Genomic DNA, 15,772 nt, shown 5'->3' with positions numbered 1-15,772 from the left:
AACGCACCGCCAGTACACCGATCTTGGAGGACCATCATCCTCGGACAATGAGGGATCGCCTAAGTAAATAAGTAAGTCTATAGAGTAGATCCACACTGCAGAATTGATGCAGCTTGACACCATTTTAACTGCAACAGCAGGTTCGAACCCGGGGAGAGCGTGGATGAGCTCCCTCTGTCAGATCCAGCTCCCCATGCGGGGACATGAGAGAAGCCTCCCACAAGGATGGTAAAACATCAAAACATCCGGAAGTCCCCGGGAAACATCCTTGCAGATGGCCAATTCTCTCACATCAGAAGCGACTTGCAGTTTCTCAAGTTGCTCCTGACTTAAAAAAAATCTGCCACGGCTTAATGCTGTGAATCTTGGGAGCTGCAGTCTTGCAAGGTCTTGAGTGCTGTTGGCTCACCAAACTACAACTCCTATAATGCCATAACTCTGAGCCAGGGCAGTTAAAGTGGTGTTAAAATGCATTAATTGTAAGGAGTAAATGTGCCCAAGCGAGTAAATTGGGACATCTTTGGGAGGGTGAAAATCCCTGCTTGTGTCTATGCCTAGAGATAATAACAGGTTGCCGTAAAGCAAGGCAGGGGATTGCTGCGAACCTTGTTGCTCCTTTTCCTGCTTGCCGTAAAGCAACGACGATCGGTGTTGACGGCTGCCCGAGAAGAAGCAGGAAGTGAGTATTTGGAATGGAGGAAGAGGGGTTTTGCTGGGAGGGGGCTGTACACGTGTTTGGGGGAGAGAAGGAGCACTGGATCGAGGGGAGGAGATGCTCTGCCTGGACTAAGCGCCCAAAGCTTCCTCTTAGTAGCCTGCCTTTTTATTTTTAGGACAGCCCTGTGATGTAGATACAGATTGTCACTCAGAGGGTCTAACAGGAGAGTTTGAGACTAGAGATGTCTCAGTGTGTTCCTCGATTGTGTAATCCAGTCCCTAATTACCTGATGTGACCCAATACAGACCCACTGCATGTGCCATGGGGCAGACTCTGGGTGCCCCAATTAAAAGCTTTGCCTTTGCAATGCATTGGATATTTCCTTTCTATGGCCCCAATTTGAGGCTTGAGTGGTGATTACACAAACCACAGAGCACTGATGTGCATTTAGGGCTTTCTTTCACACGCTTTGATAGGGCTGTGTTGCCTGTCCTAGCTTCGAACTGCGTTAAATGGTCAGTGTGGATGGGACTAGTGATATGGGAAGAATAATGCCGCTTTTAAGAGTTGTTGTAAACATAACAAGGTTAATGAGCATACAGTACTGTAGAGACACAAAAGTGCTGTGCAGATTTTATATATTATTTGTAAGGGTGAGTACTGTAATTAGATTTGTGGAGGATAGAGGGCAATGCGCTGTGACTGACTAGGATTAGGATGCTTGTGAGCAAATGGATGATGAGATTGTAAGTGTAAGCCTTTGGGAAAAAAATTGGTCCTGGATCACAGGGCATTATGTTTGTTTCTTGTTGTGTGCCTTCAATTTTTTTCCTGACGGTGACCCTAAAGCAAATACTTTCTAGGGCTGAAAATATTTGACTTGATCACGGTCACCCAGTGGTTCATGACTATGCAGGGATCTGAATCCTGTTACTCCATCACACTAGAGAATGAATCTACTTTAAATCCGGTTGCTGCCTCCTGCAGAATTTTGGGGTTTGTAGTTTATTTATTTATCGTGTCAGGAGCCCCCGGTGGTGCAGTGGGTTAAACTCTTGTGCCGGCAGGACTGAAGACCGACAGGTCGCAGGTTCAAATCCGAGGAGAGGCAGATGAGCTCCCTCTGTCAACTCCAGCTCCTCATGCAGGGACATGAGAGAAGCCTCCCACAAGGATGATAAAAACATCAAATCACCCAGGCATCCCCTGGGCAATGTCCTTGCAGACAGCCAATTCTCTCACACCAGAAGCAACTTGCAATTTCTCAAGTCGCTCCTGACATGACAAAAAAAATTATTGTGTCAGGAGCAAACCAAACAGTTGTATTGCATTTTTTAACAAACAAACAAACAAAACACAAAGTTTGCAAGCTTGGTAGTTGATTAAATGTCCTTTCACTAGTAGCTGGCCACTTGGAGTGCCTCTGGTGTTGCTGCAAGAAGGTCCTCCATTGTGCATGTGGCAGGGCTCAGGTTGCATTGCAGCAAGTGGTCAGTGGTTTGCTCTTCTCCACATTCGCATGTCATGGACTCCACTTTGTAGCCCCATTTCTTAAGGTTGGCTCTGCATCTCGTGGTGCCAGAGCGCAGTCTGTTCAGCGCTTTCCAGGTCACCCAGTTTTCTGTGTGCCCAGGAGGGAGTCTCTCATTTGGTATCAGCCATTGATTGAGGTTCTGGGTTTGAGCCTGCCACTTTTGGACTCTCGCTTTCTGAGGTGTTCCAGCCATTGTCTCTGTAGATCTAAGAAAACTATTTCTTGATTTAAATCATTGAAGTGCTGGCTGATATCCAAACAGGGGGTGGGCTGGAGATGTCACTGCCTTGGTCCTTTCACTATTGGCTGCTACTTAATTAATTAATTAATTAATTAAAGGCTCCTCCCTAAACTACAAAGCCCAGAATTCTGCAGGAGGCAGCAACCGGGTTTAAAGTGGATTCATTCTCTAGTGTGATTAGGTCCCTGGTCTCCAGAATTGTAATTCAGCTTTCAAACCATACTATGCTGACTCTTGGGAGTAATACCCATTCTGGTTTTTTCCATAGCCAACCTGTTTGATTCCATGCAAGGATTTCACATGCATGGAATCAAATAGGATACACATGCTGAGAGATATGGGCTCCATCTATACTGCCATATGATGCAAGTTTGAAACTACATTATATGGTCAACATAAATTCTTATATTGTGGTTAAACCTGGATAGTATTGAGTTGCCTGGCATCAGAGAAGAAAGGAAACTGGTTATAAGAATAAGGAAGTGGGTAGATCTTGACTTGATAGCTTGTTTTCATTTTGCGTGGTATTAATTGGACTGGCTCCTGGTATGTGGAGTCCCTTTGAAGACATGGGGGCTGGGCAATGGATAGCAGGAAAAAGAAGATAATGCGGATAAATGGAATGAGAGAAACAGGGACAGAGTCTGACTGATCCCCTTTAAAACACTCAGCTCCATCTGGCCTGATGATATCTTGCACTGACTGAGAGCAGACAAAGGAGAAATGAACAGAAACAAGAAACCACCTCCACCGCCTCGGGGAGGAAAGGGCACTGCCGCACCTAGACAGGTGAGTCCCTGTAAAGCTTTCCCCTGTCTCATCTGACACTCTTCATTTTAGGTTCTTTGCTCAGGGATATTTTTGAAAAGTTACTTTGGACTTTTTTTTCCCATAGCCAACCTGTTTGCCAAATGTCGGTTTGTCCCTTGAAAGCATTAATTAACGCAAATGCCAAATCCAAGTGGTTCAAATAGAAACATGATAGCATTGTCTTACATATTCTCTGGAGTGCTGCTCTAGCTTATTGCTCTGTCTTGTATGCTGCATATCCTCCAGTGTATCAGTTAAAAACTGACATATTCGATCAAGCAAATCAGGCTGAGGTCAAGGTGGCAAAATTGATAAGGAAAAACATACAAGCCAGAAGAAGCTGCCGCAGTTTGCTTTTGTTTATACTTCCTGAGAGGAGCATGATTCTGCTTCCTTCTCTCTTCTCTACTGTATTAACTGAGAGGGAACTACTTTTGCACTATGAACTCAGTTTGTAGCAACTGAAGTATATTGAGGACAACGTGACATAGATGAAGGAGGAAAGTGAAACAGACATTGTAAAAGTGTCTGAAAAAATAGAATGTCAGAAAATCAATTGCAAGTGCCTTAACCAAACTCATACAGTTGGATATGAGATTATACTATGTGCACAAAGTAGATCCTCTCCTTCTTTTGGCTGTAGGTTTCATCTTTTGCCATACAAAGTTTTGTGAGAAGAGTCAAAGGAAATAATGTGGCCAAATGAGTGGCTCTTCCTATTTATGTTGCTATATTTCTTAAAACTAGGTTATTTTTTCTGCATGTAAATACAAAATCTAACTTCCAATAACATCTTGAATGTTGTGTTGAAGAAATCAGTCAAAGGTTCTCATCATTAACCTATGTATTCTGTAATTCTGTTATGAATAAATATGAGGTGCTGCAGATTGTATTTCAGAGGAAGAAATTGGCAAAACAACCTCTGTGCATTCCTTTCCAAGAAAACCCTATGAAAGCAATGGGATTATCATAAATCAACAGATGCTCGATAGTGCGCATGCACTGTGTGTCTGTTGGGAACACTGGTGGAGGACATTTTTGGGGGGGAAGAAGATCATACACATTATCCAAAGAATTATACAGAACCCTAGATTGCACTAAGGTATGAATGCAATTAGTGGTTGTGATATCTGCTGTATCCAGAAACAGGAATGTAGTGCTTTTAGTTAATAGAACAATTTATATTATATTCATTAAAGTACTTTCAAATATGTAAAGAGTGTTGTGGACTTCAGATTGGAAACTTATTATCTAGTTTCTATTCTTCAAGGTGATGATCAGATAGCTTGGATATCTTTGACTACAGCGCTCTGTTTTCCCACTAAGTTTTATCAAATGACATGTCTACTGTTTTATATCTATTTAATGGTAACTGTAAACAAGGAGTTACATTGGTGCAGAAACTCAGTTACAGTTAGAGGAAAGAAGAAGACAATGTAGAATTCAACAAGTGTGTCAAAAGCTGAGAGTTCACATTCGGTTTGCAAGAAGACTATTTCTATAAAAATGTTTACTTCTTCCAGATATAGTTTCAAAGATGTGTAATTGTGATTTCAACAGAACTGTTCTCTTGGTCAACTGATTTAAATTATGTCAGTCAGCCCTTTTATATCAGGTGTTTGGTATGAAACACGTAATAAATAACAAACACCAGTGTCTTCTTATAGACCTAATGTTTAAAATTCTTCATGTAGTCATTATTATTATTATTATATTTATCATATATTTATTTATACCTCGCTTTATCTCCCCCGAAGGGGACTCAAAGTGGCTTAACATAAAAGCATCACCACAGCCATTTAAAATATACAAATATATGAACATTAAAACAGGATTAAATATAAATAGTATTAAAAACTTCCCAATTAAAAATAATTAAAACAAATTCAAAGTTAAAAACCACAGCACCCCCCGAATTGATTTTAAGAATTGATCTTCACTGGATATCAGTATCACAGATACTGTATCACCGAACAACTATTGAAGATCCAGGGCCGAATTTTCTGCCATTAAGATCTTCTGGATAATCAAATGCCAATTGGAAGTGACTGAAAATCTATTCCTTGTTTAGAAGAACAGACATTTTAAAATTTTAACTATATTAGATCAGAACTCCAGAAAGCCGAGGCTGAAATCGCCTTTCAGTAATTTCCATGTGTAACTGAAACAAAGCAGTGGCAAACATTTTCTGGATGAACCTGCTTAAAATGCAAATGGTCTTTTGAGACTTATGGACACCGGGCACACAGTGGAGGGGGGCCTTCTTTTGGACAGAAAGTGAATGGCTCCAGGAAACTGGAAGGAGTCCAGGTCCACAAAAACAGCCTTGGAATAGCATGTGGCCTTCACGAATCAAAATCAGTTCTTTCTAAGTATTCAGTGAGATATATATATTTTTTCTGCTCCTTTGACCATATGCCCAGACATTAAGGATTCTCAGCCTGAAAGCTTTTCCAGTGTCTCTGACCACATAATTCCATAGGATTGAACCATGGCAATTAAAATGGAGTCAAAGTACTATGATGCTATAGTGTTAATGGGCCCTTAATTAAAGGGAATCATTAAGAGGTGCATAAGTAATCAGACAGGTCTGTTTGCACATTTGCTTTTCATCGTATGGTTGCATGGACATTTGTGATGCCACAGTCAAAAGGTATCTCTCGGGACCTTGAAAACCTCTTACCAGTTTAGAAAGATTTACAAACTCAATTCTAACGATTGGAAGTTTCTCCAATCTCCCAACAGTCTATGAATATAGAATCTTTAAGATCACCTCCATGAACAGTTGATTCAAGATTCCTCTTGAGGGACTTGCCTCTATATGACAGGGAACGTCAAGAAGAAACACAAGGTAATAGTCAAGGATTTATAAGCTACTCTCCCCTTATCAAATATGAGCATTCATGTCTTAGTTATCGGGAAAAGCACTGAACGCAAATGGTGTTCCTAGCAGGATTGCAAGGTGGAAAGTGCTGCTTTTTGAAAAAGAGTTTTGTGCCTTTCTGGGGTTTGCTCAAGGTCATATAGATCAGTGGTTCTCAACATGTGGATCTCCAGAGCCTTTGGCCTTCAACTCCCAGAAATCCTAACAGCTGGTAATCTGCCTGGGACCCACAGGTTGAAAACCACTGACCTAGATTATTCTAAAGACATATGTAACAGTGTTCTCTGGAAATACTACTGTAGTCGGTTTCAGTGAGAAGAATTATGCTTTGTGGGGAAAATTGGAGTTGTTCTCCATGGTGGTGGAAATCTGATAGTTTCGTCTTGTTTTGCTTCCTGATGATGCAGTCATTAAATTTTTTATCAGACCTTTTAGAGAAAGTTGTTCAGTCATCTGAGAGTTGAAGCTGAAAATAGGTCATGCAATAGTGGTTTTAAACATACAAATAGATCTACTATACAAAGAAGCACAGTAATAGAAATAGTTGTATTTCTATTACTGGAAAAAGACAATCTCAATCTCAAATGCCATTGAATTGTTGCCAGTGATATCCCCTCTCCATTGTATTATTTTGCTGTCCACCTCAAGATAAGATTTTATAAACACATAAAACAGTTACACTCATCAAAGACACTCCCACTCAACAATAAGCCTCCTTGGGTCCCTCACTGGACGGAAGATATAGTATATAAATAAAGGAAATAAACTGAAATTACCTCAGTTCTGCTATCTTGAGGAAGAGAACATGCTGGTGCATAGTGCCCAATTGCAAACGGGAACAGCCAAACAAGCTAAGTAAAGAGCTTCCATCCATGATTTGAATTCTTCACCAACTTGAATTTTAATTACAGCCAAATAATGGGGAGAGCCTTCTCGGTGGTGGCCCCCTGGCTCTGGAACTCCCTTCCTAGGAAGATCAGACAAGCTCCCACCTTGTCCTACTTTTGTAGTCAACTAAAAACCTGGTAGTTCCGGTGCGCTTTTGACTAAGCAGCTCACCAGTAACTTTCTTGTCCCTACTTGAAGTTCCACACTTTACACCGGCCCACACTTTACACTGGCATACGTTCTACCTCAACATGTGTTATGACAGCATTTCCTGCCCAGTTTACTGTATTGTTGCACTTTCCTGCACTCCTGTAAAAATGTATTGAACTAATAGAATCTGTAACTCAGTTATGTTTCTTTCAGCCGTACTGTTTTTATATTGCTTTCAATTGTGTTGTTATTTGTTTTATCTGATCTTTTAATTGGTTAAAGTGTTTTACATTTTAATTGTAATCTTGGGCGTGTCCCTTGTAAGCCGTCCCAAGTCCCCTAGGGGAGATGGTTGGCGGGGTATAAAAATAAAATAATAATAATAATAATAATAATAATAATTATTATTATTATTAGACTCAAAAATTAAGCTGTTTTTTTGGGGCAAGTCCCCAAAGAATGCATCAAAAGCCAAACTGAACAAGTTTATTTTGGATTGCTAATCCTAAAATATTCCTTATTTAAACTGGTCCACACCATTATTTCTAAAGAGTTCGAAGGACTTCTGTTCCTGTTATGTAAAAAGTGCCATTAGGACAGTTCTGTAGTTGCAACAGCTACATCTTTTGACACGTGACTCCTCCCTTGACTCTGTCTATTGTTTGGTTTGTTGCTGTTGTTTGTGATCTGTTTCTCCCCATGGATCGAAGTGGAGAACAACAAGAGATTAAAATGCCACACATAATATCTGCATTGTATGCAGGCAAATGCTTCTGAATTCTTAACTGCTTTTAACCAGTGATAAATGCCATAATGGAATCTGAGTTACATTACACACACTACTCCAAGAAGCTTGCAACATTTAGCTTGTTTTGTGCATCATTATGTAAGAGTCTCACAAGAGAAGGCTGGCAGGTTATATGGAAGGCCCTGCTACTGTGATTCAGCTGAAGGCTGTACTTCCTCAAAAGTGTCGTAAATGAAACTGTATTGCTCCTTCCTTGAATGATGGAATATTTGGTTCTTGGGACATTACTACAAACCCTTATTACAGCCTGTGATGCTATCTGTTTTGGTTTGCAGCTAACATGGTCAAAGGTAGAGGTTAGGACAAATAGACATTTCTATTCCCTCATCACCCTCTTGCAATATAGCCACAACTCAGTTAACAAAGCTTCTGATAAAGGAACTTTTTTATCAAGTCTTTTTATTGCAGTCCAGCCCATCCACACCTTTTATTGTGTTCTGTCTAGCTGAAACTTGATCTACAGCAGTACATTGTGGGTAAATAATGCAATAAAAGATGACTTGGGGAAGAAGTCAATTCTACTAAAAGTGATCTTAGTGTAACTCTATGTACTTATGGAAAGGTAAACAGCAGCCTTCAGAATCATTTACTGAGCTGTGAGGAGCAAATCATAAAAAGTGAAAGCAAAGTATCTCACCTCACCAGCAACTTTGACATAGACCTAGGTTTTGCTATCCAAATGGAAATTATAAGAAGTAGAGACTGTAGTTAAAATGTTTTAGTTTACTTATGCAATGTTTACTTGGCCTGGTTGTTACCTTTCACCTGTAAATCCGTGCTCCTTGTTCCTTAGGACTTTCCAGGGACATCTTGTGAGGAAAGCAGTAATAGTTGAGTGGTGTCATTGAAGGATCATTTATATACCATTATTTTTCATTGTCATAATGTGAATCAATTAAACAAACCAACAAACAAATAAAGATAATTTGAAAATATTATCAAGCATGCAAGATAGAGCAATAGTGAATTTCAAACAACAACAACAACAACAACAACAACAACAACAACAACAATAATAATAATAATAATAAACTTTTTTGTACCCCTCTACCATCTCCCCAAGGGACTTGGTGTGGCTTACATGAGGCCAAGCCCAGAATACATCAATAAACAAAACAGCAATAAACAAAACTCAATAAAACAATCAATACAATACAAATCATATAAATCACATGAACAGAAAATAGTCAATAAACAATCAACAGTATTTATTTTGTCAACAGTATTTATTTTGTTCTGTTTCTAACAGAACAAAACAAACAAACAGACAAAATACAAAGTTTGTGAGTTTGGTAGTTGATTAAATGTCCTTTGACCAGTATCTGGCCACTTGGAGCGCTTCTGGTGTTGCTGCAAGAAGGTCCTCCATTGTGCATGTGGCAGGGCTCAGGGTGCATTGTAGCAGGTGGTCAGTGGTTTGCTCTTCTCCACACTCGCATGTCGTGGATTCCACTTTGTAGCCCCATTTCTGAAGGTTGGCTCTGCATCTTGTGGTGCCAGAGCGCAGTCTGTTCAGCGCCTTCCAAGTCGCCCAGTTTTCTGTGTGCCCAGGGGGGAGTTTCTCATTTGGTATCAGCCATTGGTTGAGGTTCTGGGTTTGAGCCTGCCACTTTTGGACTCTCACTTGCTGAGGTGTTCCTGCGAGTGTCTCTGTAGATCTTAGAAAACTATTTCTTGATTTAAGTCGTTGACGCGCTGGCTGATACCCAAACAGGGGATGAGCTGGAGATGTCACTGCCTTGGTCCTTTCATTATTGGCTGCTACTTCCCAGTGGATGTCAGGTGGTGCAATACCGGCTAGACAGTGTAATTTCTCCAGTGGTGTAGGGCGCAGACACCCCGTGATCATGCGGCATGTCTCATTAAGAGCCACATCTACTGTTTTAGTTTGGTGAGATGTGTTCCACACTGGGCATGTGTACTCAGCAGCAGAGTAGCATAGCGCAAGGGCAGATGTCTTCACTGTGTCTAGTTGTGATCCCCAGGTTGTGCCAGTCAGCAACAATATAATACGAAACAATATCATAGAAACAATATCATATGAAAGCTGACAATCAACAGTGACATATAAACATTTAAAACCAATGGTCGGGCCAAATGTAAAAAAATTAAAAATAATGCTGACGTGAACAAGGTAGAATATAACTGGGATAGGATTTTCAGAGAGAAATGAAGGAACACAGTCAATCCTAAATCAGTGGTAAAGTGCATTTTGAGGGCATATTGCTGAGAGTTTTCCTTATTCTGGGAAGGCACACTGGAACAACCATGTTTTCAGGCTCCTCCTAAAGACTGCAGGAACCAATCCTTCACATTCACAAGGTTAGGGGCACATGGCCCCTGTAAAAATAGGAAAAAACATAAGTAAATGAGAGGAAACCAGTATGAATCTCTAGGTCCTTCAGGACAGCTCTGGTCACTGTCTCTCTAGAACAAAGCATCTCATTGAAGGACCTACACTTTCCTAGAGAAATCATGTTAGGAAAATCCATGAATAACCAAATCAACAGAAGTTAAACCCACTAATGTGGAAGGCTGAATTTAGATTGATAACATCCTCCTTAATCCTGTGAAAGGTGCAAGAATTTTGTGACCCGGTGTTCCAGGTAAGTTACTGTTTGGACTTCAGTTCCCATAATTGTCCAGCCACCAATCATACTAATGGGAGATTCCTGCTGTTTACTCAAAAAGAGCCACTTTCTCAAGTTGTGGATGTTCCATCTAGTTGGCATGACTGACAAAATGATCTTAATTGCAGTAGACATTTGCCGAATCTTAATTGGGTTGTTCATCTTTCTGAAGAATTGTGACTTGAGAAGGTTTTAAATAAGCAAGCAAACAAATAAAGATGTCTGTGATTCTTAGTTAAATGTGCCCATATTACAAAGCAACAAAAGAACAATCAAGTATGTGAATCTTTCTAAGTCATAAAATGCACATTATAGGATCTGAGATGTTAAATGGCAGATACAAGTGATTGTGTGTGAAAGCAATTCATGCTGAAGCTTCTATGTCATCCTTGCATCTATAACAACAAAATCTGCTATGTTGATACAATTATTTCCAAGACAGTAAGTAGTCTAAGCATCCTTTATCTGGAATTCTGTAATAGAAAATGCTCTAAAATCCAACATTGTTCACATGGGTTCCTGAGATAAGGACCTCTTTCTTTTTGATAGTTCAGTGTACAGAAACTTCTTTTCACGCACAAAAATATTGCATAAAATTACTTTCAGGCTTTGTGTATATGGAAGTGCTGTGTGTATATGAGTCCCCCTCAGGGTGAGAAAAGCAGTATACAAATACTGTAAATAAATAACAAATAAATAAATATGTGAAACAGAAAATATTTTTATGTTTAGACTTTTGCCCCAACTTCAAGATTCTCATTAGGTATGTGCTGGTATATGGCAATGCAAGTATTCCAAAATCTGGGGGGGACGGACGGACGGACGGACTAAGACCAAAACACTGCTGATCCCAAGGCATTTTGCCTAAGAGTTACGCAACCTGTATTGGAAGAATTTAAGCAATTTAAGAACTGCTATTGTTAACTAAATCTGCAACATTTTTCATAGTTATCATCTTTTTACTCTTATAGCTGGGTTTGCTGATGGATTTGTCTCCAGAAGGCATGATGGCCAGTGATGGGGAAGATGATCATGAACTAGAAGCTGAATTTCTGGCCATTGTTGGAGACCAGCCTGGTGCTAAACGGAAACCAAATGGAAAAAGTAAGTGACCTCTTGTAAAGATGCCACCACTTTGTAAGGACACCACCAGGAGCAGTAGGGACGTGACTGATTTGTCAGGGTCTTCTACTATTTGTAATGGATTTACAAAGTTGATAACACAGCTAATAGCTTGTAATATTTTGTTGGTCTTTCTTCAATATGTAGCGTGGCTTGACTTGAAAGTATTCATAACAGAGACTTGGCTTTAAGAGAAACAGTAACAAGTTTATTGAAGTATAACAGAAGCTTAATGGTTTCAATGTCTCTTAACTCCTAGAGGCACATTTCTTCAGTGGTTACATTTATAATGTTTCATAAAACAACTCTTAAGAGGACTGTTCCTTCCACTAGACAGGTTTTAAACTTATTTTTCTTCAAACTGTGTTTCTTTCCTTAACAGATCACTTCAGGTACCAGCTTATTCTTTCCCTAAGTTACCTCTGTTGCAGTAAAGATTATTACTGGGTTTCTCTTCCCCTTTTTGCTCATACACTAACTACTAATCTAAATAAGTCAACTTGACCTATCTAAACCCCACAGGCTAAAAGCCTAAGCCTTCCTGATTCTCAACACAGTAGAACCAGCCTTTCCCTGCAGTTCTCTGACTACAGACTGACCGTTTAAAAATGCCTGCACTGCCAAGTGGCAGTTGACTCCTCCCCTTTTTCCATGGCAACCCAGCTCAAAGTGAGCTGAGCTGGCTACCATCCCCCCAGTTATGCTGTTTTAAATACTCTTTTAAACACCTATCTATAATTATACATAACTGTAGATTAAAATTCGCACTTCATCACACCTCTAGATCACTGTACCGACATGTGTTACTTAGGACAATGTGTTGAAAATATAGCAAGAGGTGTTGTTTGTTGCTGAGCATTTTCCAGCTTTCTTGTAAACAGTTGCCAAGGGCTCAAAGAAAAAAAGTCTGTCCTCCATCCTTTTTTCCTTTGTGTCTGTCCTTTCTTTGATTCTGAGGTGTCACAAGCTTTTTTGCTGTTCCTTTTGGGACAGTCTTTCTAATTCTTATAGATAACCTCTAGGATCCACTAATTCCCTGTCCAGCTGCCTTAATAGAGTGTCCAGCAGTGCTGATGGTAGAGATGTTCAGGGTCACATTATCGGTAGTCTTGTAGTTTCTTTCTTCTGGGAATAAAGCTAAAAGATGCCCCCCGTTTCTTCAATGGCTTAGCTCCAGCTGCAAATGCATCCTTCAACTCATATAATGGGAAATCTGGATGATTTTGCTAGAAAAAGTGACCTAAGCTTGATACTCCTCATATACCATATATATTTCAGACCTGTTCTTGGACTTGTGTAATTTTGAAAAGCAACAGATACCTTCAGCCATAGTATGACCCCTGTGTCCATAGGACAGGTATCCATGGTTCATTTATCCACACACTACAAAATCTGTTGTCTCTTGGCATCTTTTAAGTTCTCCAGTGCAACTTTATGGTAATCTTGGGCCAGAAGCTCTTCATTTCAATAGGATTTGCTATCATCTGCAGTTTTTTTGTAGTCCAAGAGTGTATTCCCTATTGATACAGTGTTTGTATTATACTTGAAGTATTTGAACAAGAATCTGTTGAAGTTCTGAAAATTGTAAATAAGCGGGACCTTCTCTCTTGAGCAGTGGTTCTTAACCTGTGGGCCGCAGACCACCAATGGACCACGAGGACAAAAATCTTGTCCGTGAGCCTCCTTTCTCTTTATTTTATTTTATTTTATTTTATTTTATTTTATTTTATTTTATTTTATTTTATTTCTGCTCCTTTTGAATTGCTTGCCACTTCTTCCCTGTCGCTGACGATGGCATATGTTCAGAAACTAGAGCTGATTAGTTTAGCCTATGCAGTTTTCTGAATCAGCACTCCAAACCAAATCTAAAGTTGACCAGAAACTGATTCATAACCCTTTTGGTACTAATGTTGGAGAGTGGTCCCTGGTCAAAGTGGTCCCTGGTCAATGATCTCTGGTCAAAAAATGGTTAGGAACCACTGCTCTTGAGCGTTTGCTTCTTCCAGCTTAAGTATGCCAACTGTTCTTCTGATAAGTTTTGTTGTTTTTATTGATTTATTTAATTGTCTCTCAGTTAATCATATGCATAAATCTCAAAATCAGTTCTGGTAAGTAAGGGATTGTTCTTATGAAACGTGACAGTTATGTGCTAGTTACTAAAGGATGACTTTTGAGATCATAACCTTTTGGAAAACCAAAATATCCATAGTCTTTTGGAAGCGTGACCTTTTGGAGATAAATTGGCATTCACGCCATTTGGAATAATCATAACCTTTATGTAAAGTATGATCTTCCCGAGAAGAGCTAAAAACTTGTTCTCTTCAGTGATAAAGATCCACTTGTATTTATGCAAGGCAAATTAGGTTTCTCAGTTGTTAGACTAATATACCTGGTTATCTCTTTGAACTGTTGGGAAAAAAGATTATGCCAATGCACAAAATCTGTCGCAGATCTCCAGAAGTGTTATTTCAGTTGCCCGAAAACATCTACTCTCCCATAAAATATATTAGCGTTGCTGTGGCCCAGTCTGCTGATCTGGAAAATAAAGTAATGAGAAAGTGTTGGTTTCCAATATATGTAATTTCTTTCTGCTTGTGGGCAAACAGTATTTCTTGCTGTTTCTTTCTCAGTGTTGATGTGGAGAGTGTCTGGTTTGCCTACTCTGGAACATGCAACATATAATTTTCCTTCTTCAGGGGTCCCTTTCAAATCTATTATATCTGTGTGTGTGTGAATCATATCTATCTATATCTATGGCTGGGTGGCTCTTTGTCAGGAGGGCTTTGATTACATTTCCTTGCCCTAGTGAAGGGAATTGGACTGGATGGCCTTGAGTATTTTCTGTTGATCACGGGGGTCCTGTGTGGGAAGTTTGGCCCAATGCTGTCTTTGGTCTGGTTCAGAACGCTCTTTGATTGTAGGCGAACTATAAATCCCAGTAACTACAACTCCCAAATGTCTATCTCCCCTAAACTCCATCTGTGTTCATATTTGGGCATATGGAATATTCGTGCCAAGTTTGGTCCAGATCCATCATTGTTTGAGTCCATGGTAGTCTCTGGATGTAGGTGAACTACAACTCCCAAACTCAAGGTCAATGCTCACCAAACCCTTCCAGTATTTTCTGTTGGTCGTGGGAGTTCTGTGTGCCAAGTTTGGTTCAATTCCATCGTTGATGGAGTTCAGAATGCTCTTTGATTGTCGGTGAACTATAAATCCCAGCAACTACAACTCCCAAATGATAAAATCATAATTTTTTGGGTGATGGTCACTCCTTGTGTTGTGAGATGTTTTGTTGTCAAATTTGGTGTGATTTCGTTCATTGGTTCTTTTGTTTTTAAGGTATTCATTATGCACCGAGTATTTATATATATATAAATAGTAAGCAATCTGAATTATATACATAAAAGATAACTAGTATAGGAGGCTTGTAGAAGGTTGCTATTTCCTGTACTGATGAGTAAGGGATTATTCTTGTGAAACGTGACAGTGCTTCTTTTTTCTAGCTCCTTTGCCAATGGAAGCTATTGAAAGGATGGCCGCTTTCTGTATGAAGGATCTTGATGAAGAGGATGGGGAAGATGAGGATGATTTGGAAGATGATGATGACCTGCTGGTAAAAGTTCTTTGAAATCTGATAGATACTATGGCCAAGTCTGTATGAAGTTTGGAAACTCCCATTAGTCCAAAACATGGCAGCAGATTGGTTATAGGAACATCTGGGATTGATACTTTACATCAATAATAAATCACTCCTCTGGTTGCCAGTTGGTTTCTGGGCAAAGTACAAAGTGTTGGTTTTGACCTTTAAAGCCCTACATAGTTTGGGTCCAGGTTATCCACAGAATTGCCTTCTCCTCTACAACCTGCAGTGTACACTGAACTTCTCTGGTGGACGCTGACTCTAATGAGACAGAACTTGACTGGCAACTGTCACCCAGAGGACTTTTCATCAGCCACCCCACAACTATGGAAGGCCCTCAGGAAGAGATTCTATAGTGGAACATACTGTCAGAGTTTTGAAAATAATTAAAGATCTATCTCTTT

The 15,772-nt window shown here is 39.8% G+C and overlaps 1 protein-coding gene across 2 annotated transcripts in view; it reads left to right on the top strand.

Annotated features, from left to right (window-relative positions):
- The first annotated feature begins 595 nt into the window (after positions 1 to 595).
- The window catches only part of CC2D1A (coiled-coil and C2 domain containing 1A), a 79,075-nt gene continuing 63,898 nt past the window's right edge, over positions 596 to 15,772 (top strand). For both annotated transcript variants that reach the window (XM_067464004.1, XM_067464005.1), the window contains exons 1-4: positions 596 to 679; positions 3,105 to 3,222; positions 11,575 to 11,707; positions 15,232 to 15,341. In XM_067464004.1, coding sequence (XP_067320105.1) covers positions 3,157 to 3,222; positions 11,575 to 11,707; positions 15,232 to 15,341 — 309 coding nt within the window. In that variant the 5' untranslated portion in view covers positions 596 to 679; positions 3,105 to 3,156. The remainder of the gene's footprint in view (positions 680 to 3,104; positions 3,223 to 11,574; positions 11,708 to 15,231; positions 15,342 to 15,772) is intronic.

Source organism: Anolis sagrei, chromosome 2 (assembly GCF_037176765.1).
Source record: "Anolis sagrei isolate rAnoSag1 chromosome 2, rAnoSag1.mat, whole genome shotgun sequence".
Classification (NCBI taxonomy): Eukaryota; Metazoa; Chordata; class Lepidosauria; order Squamata; family Dactyloidae; genus Anolis; species Anolis sagrei.
This window is presented reverse-complemented; position numbering and strand designations above follow the sequence as displayed.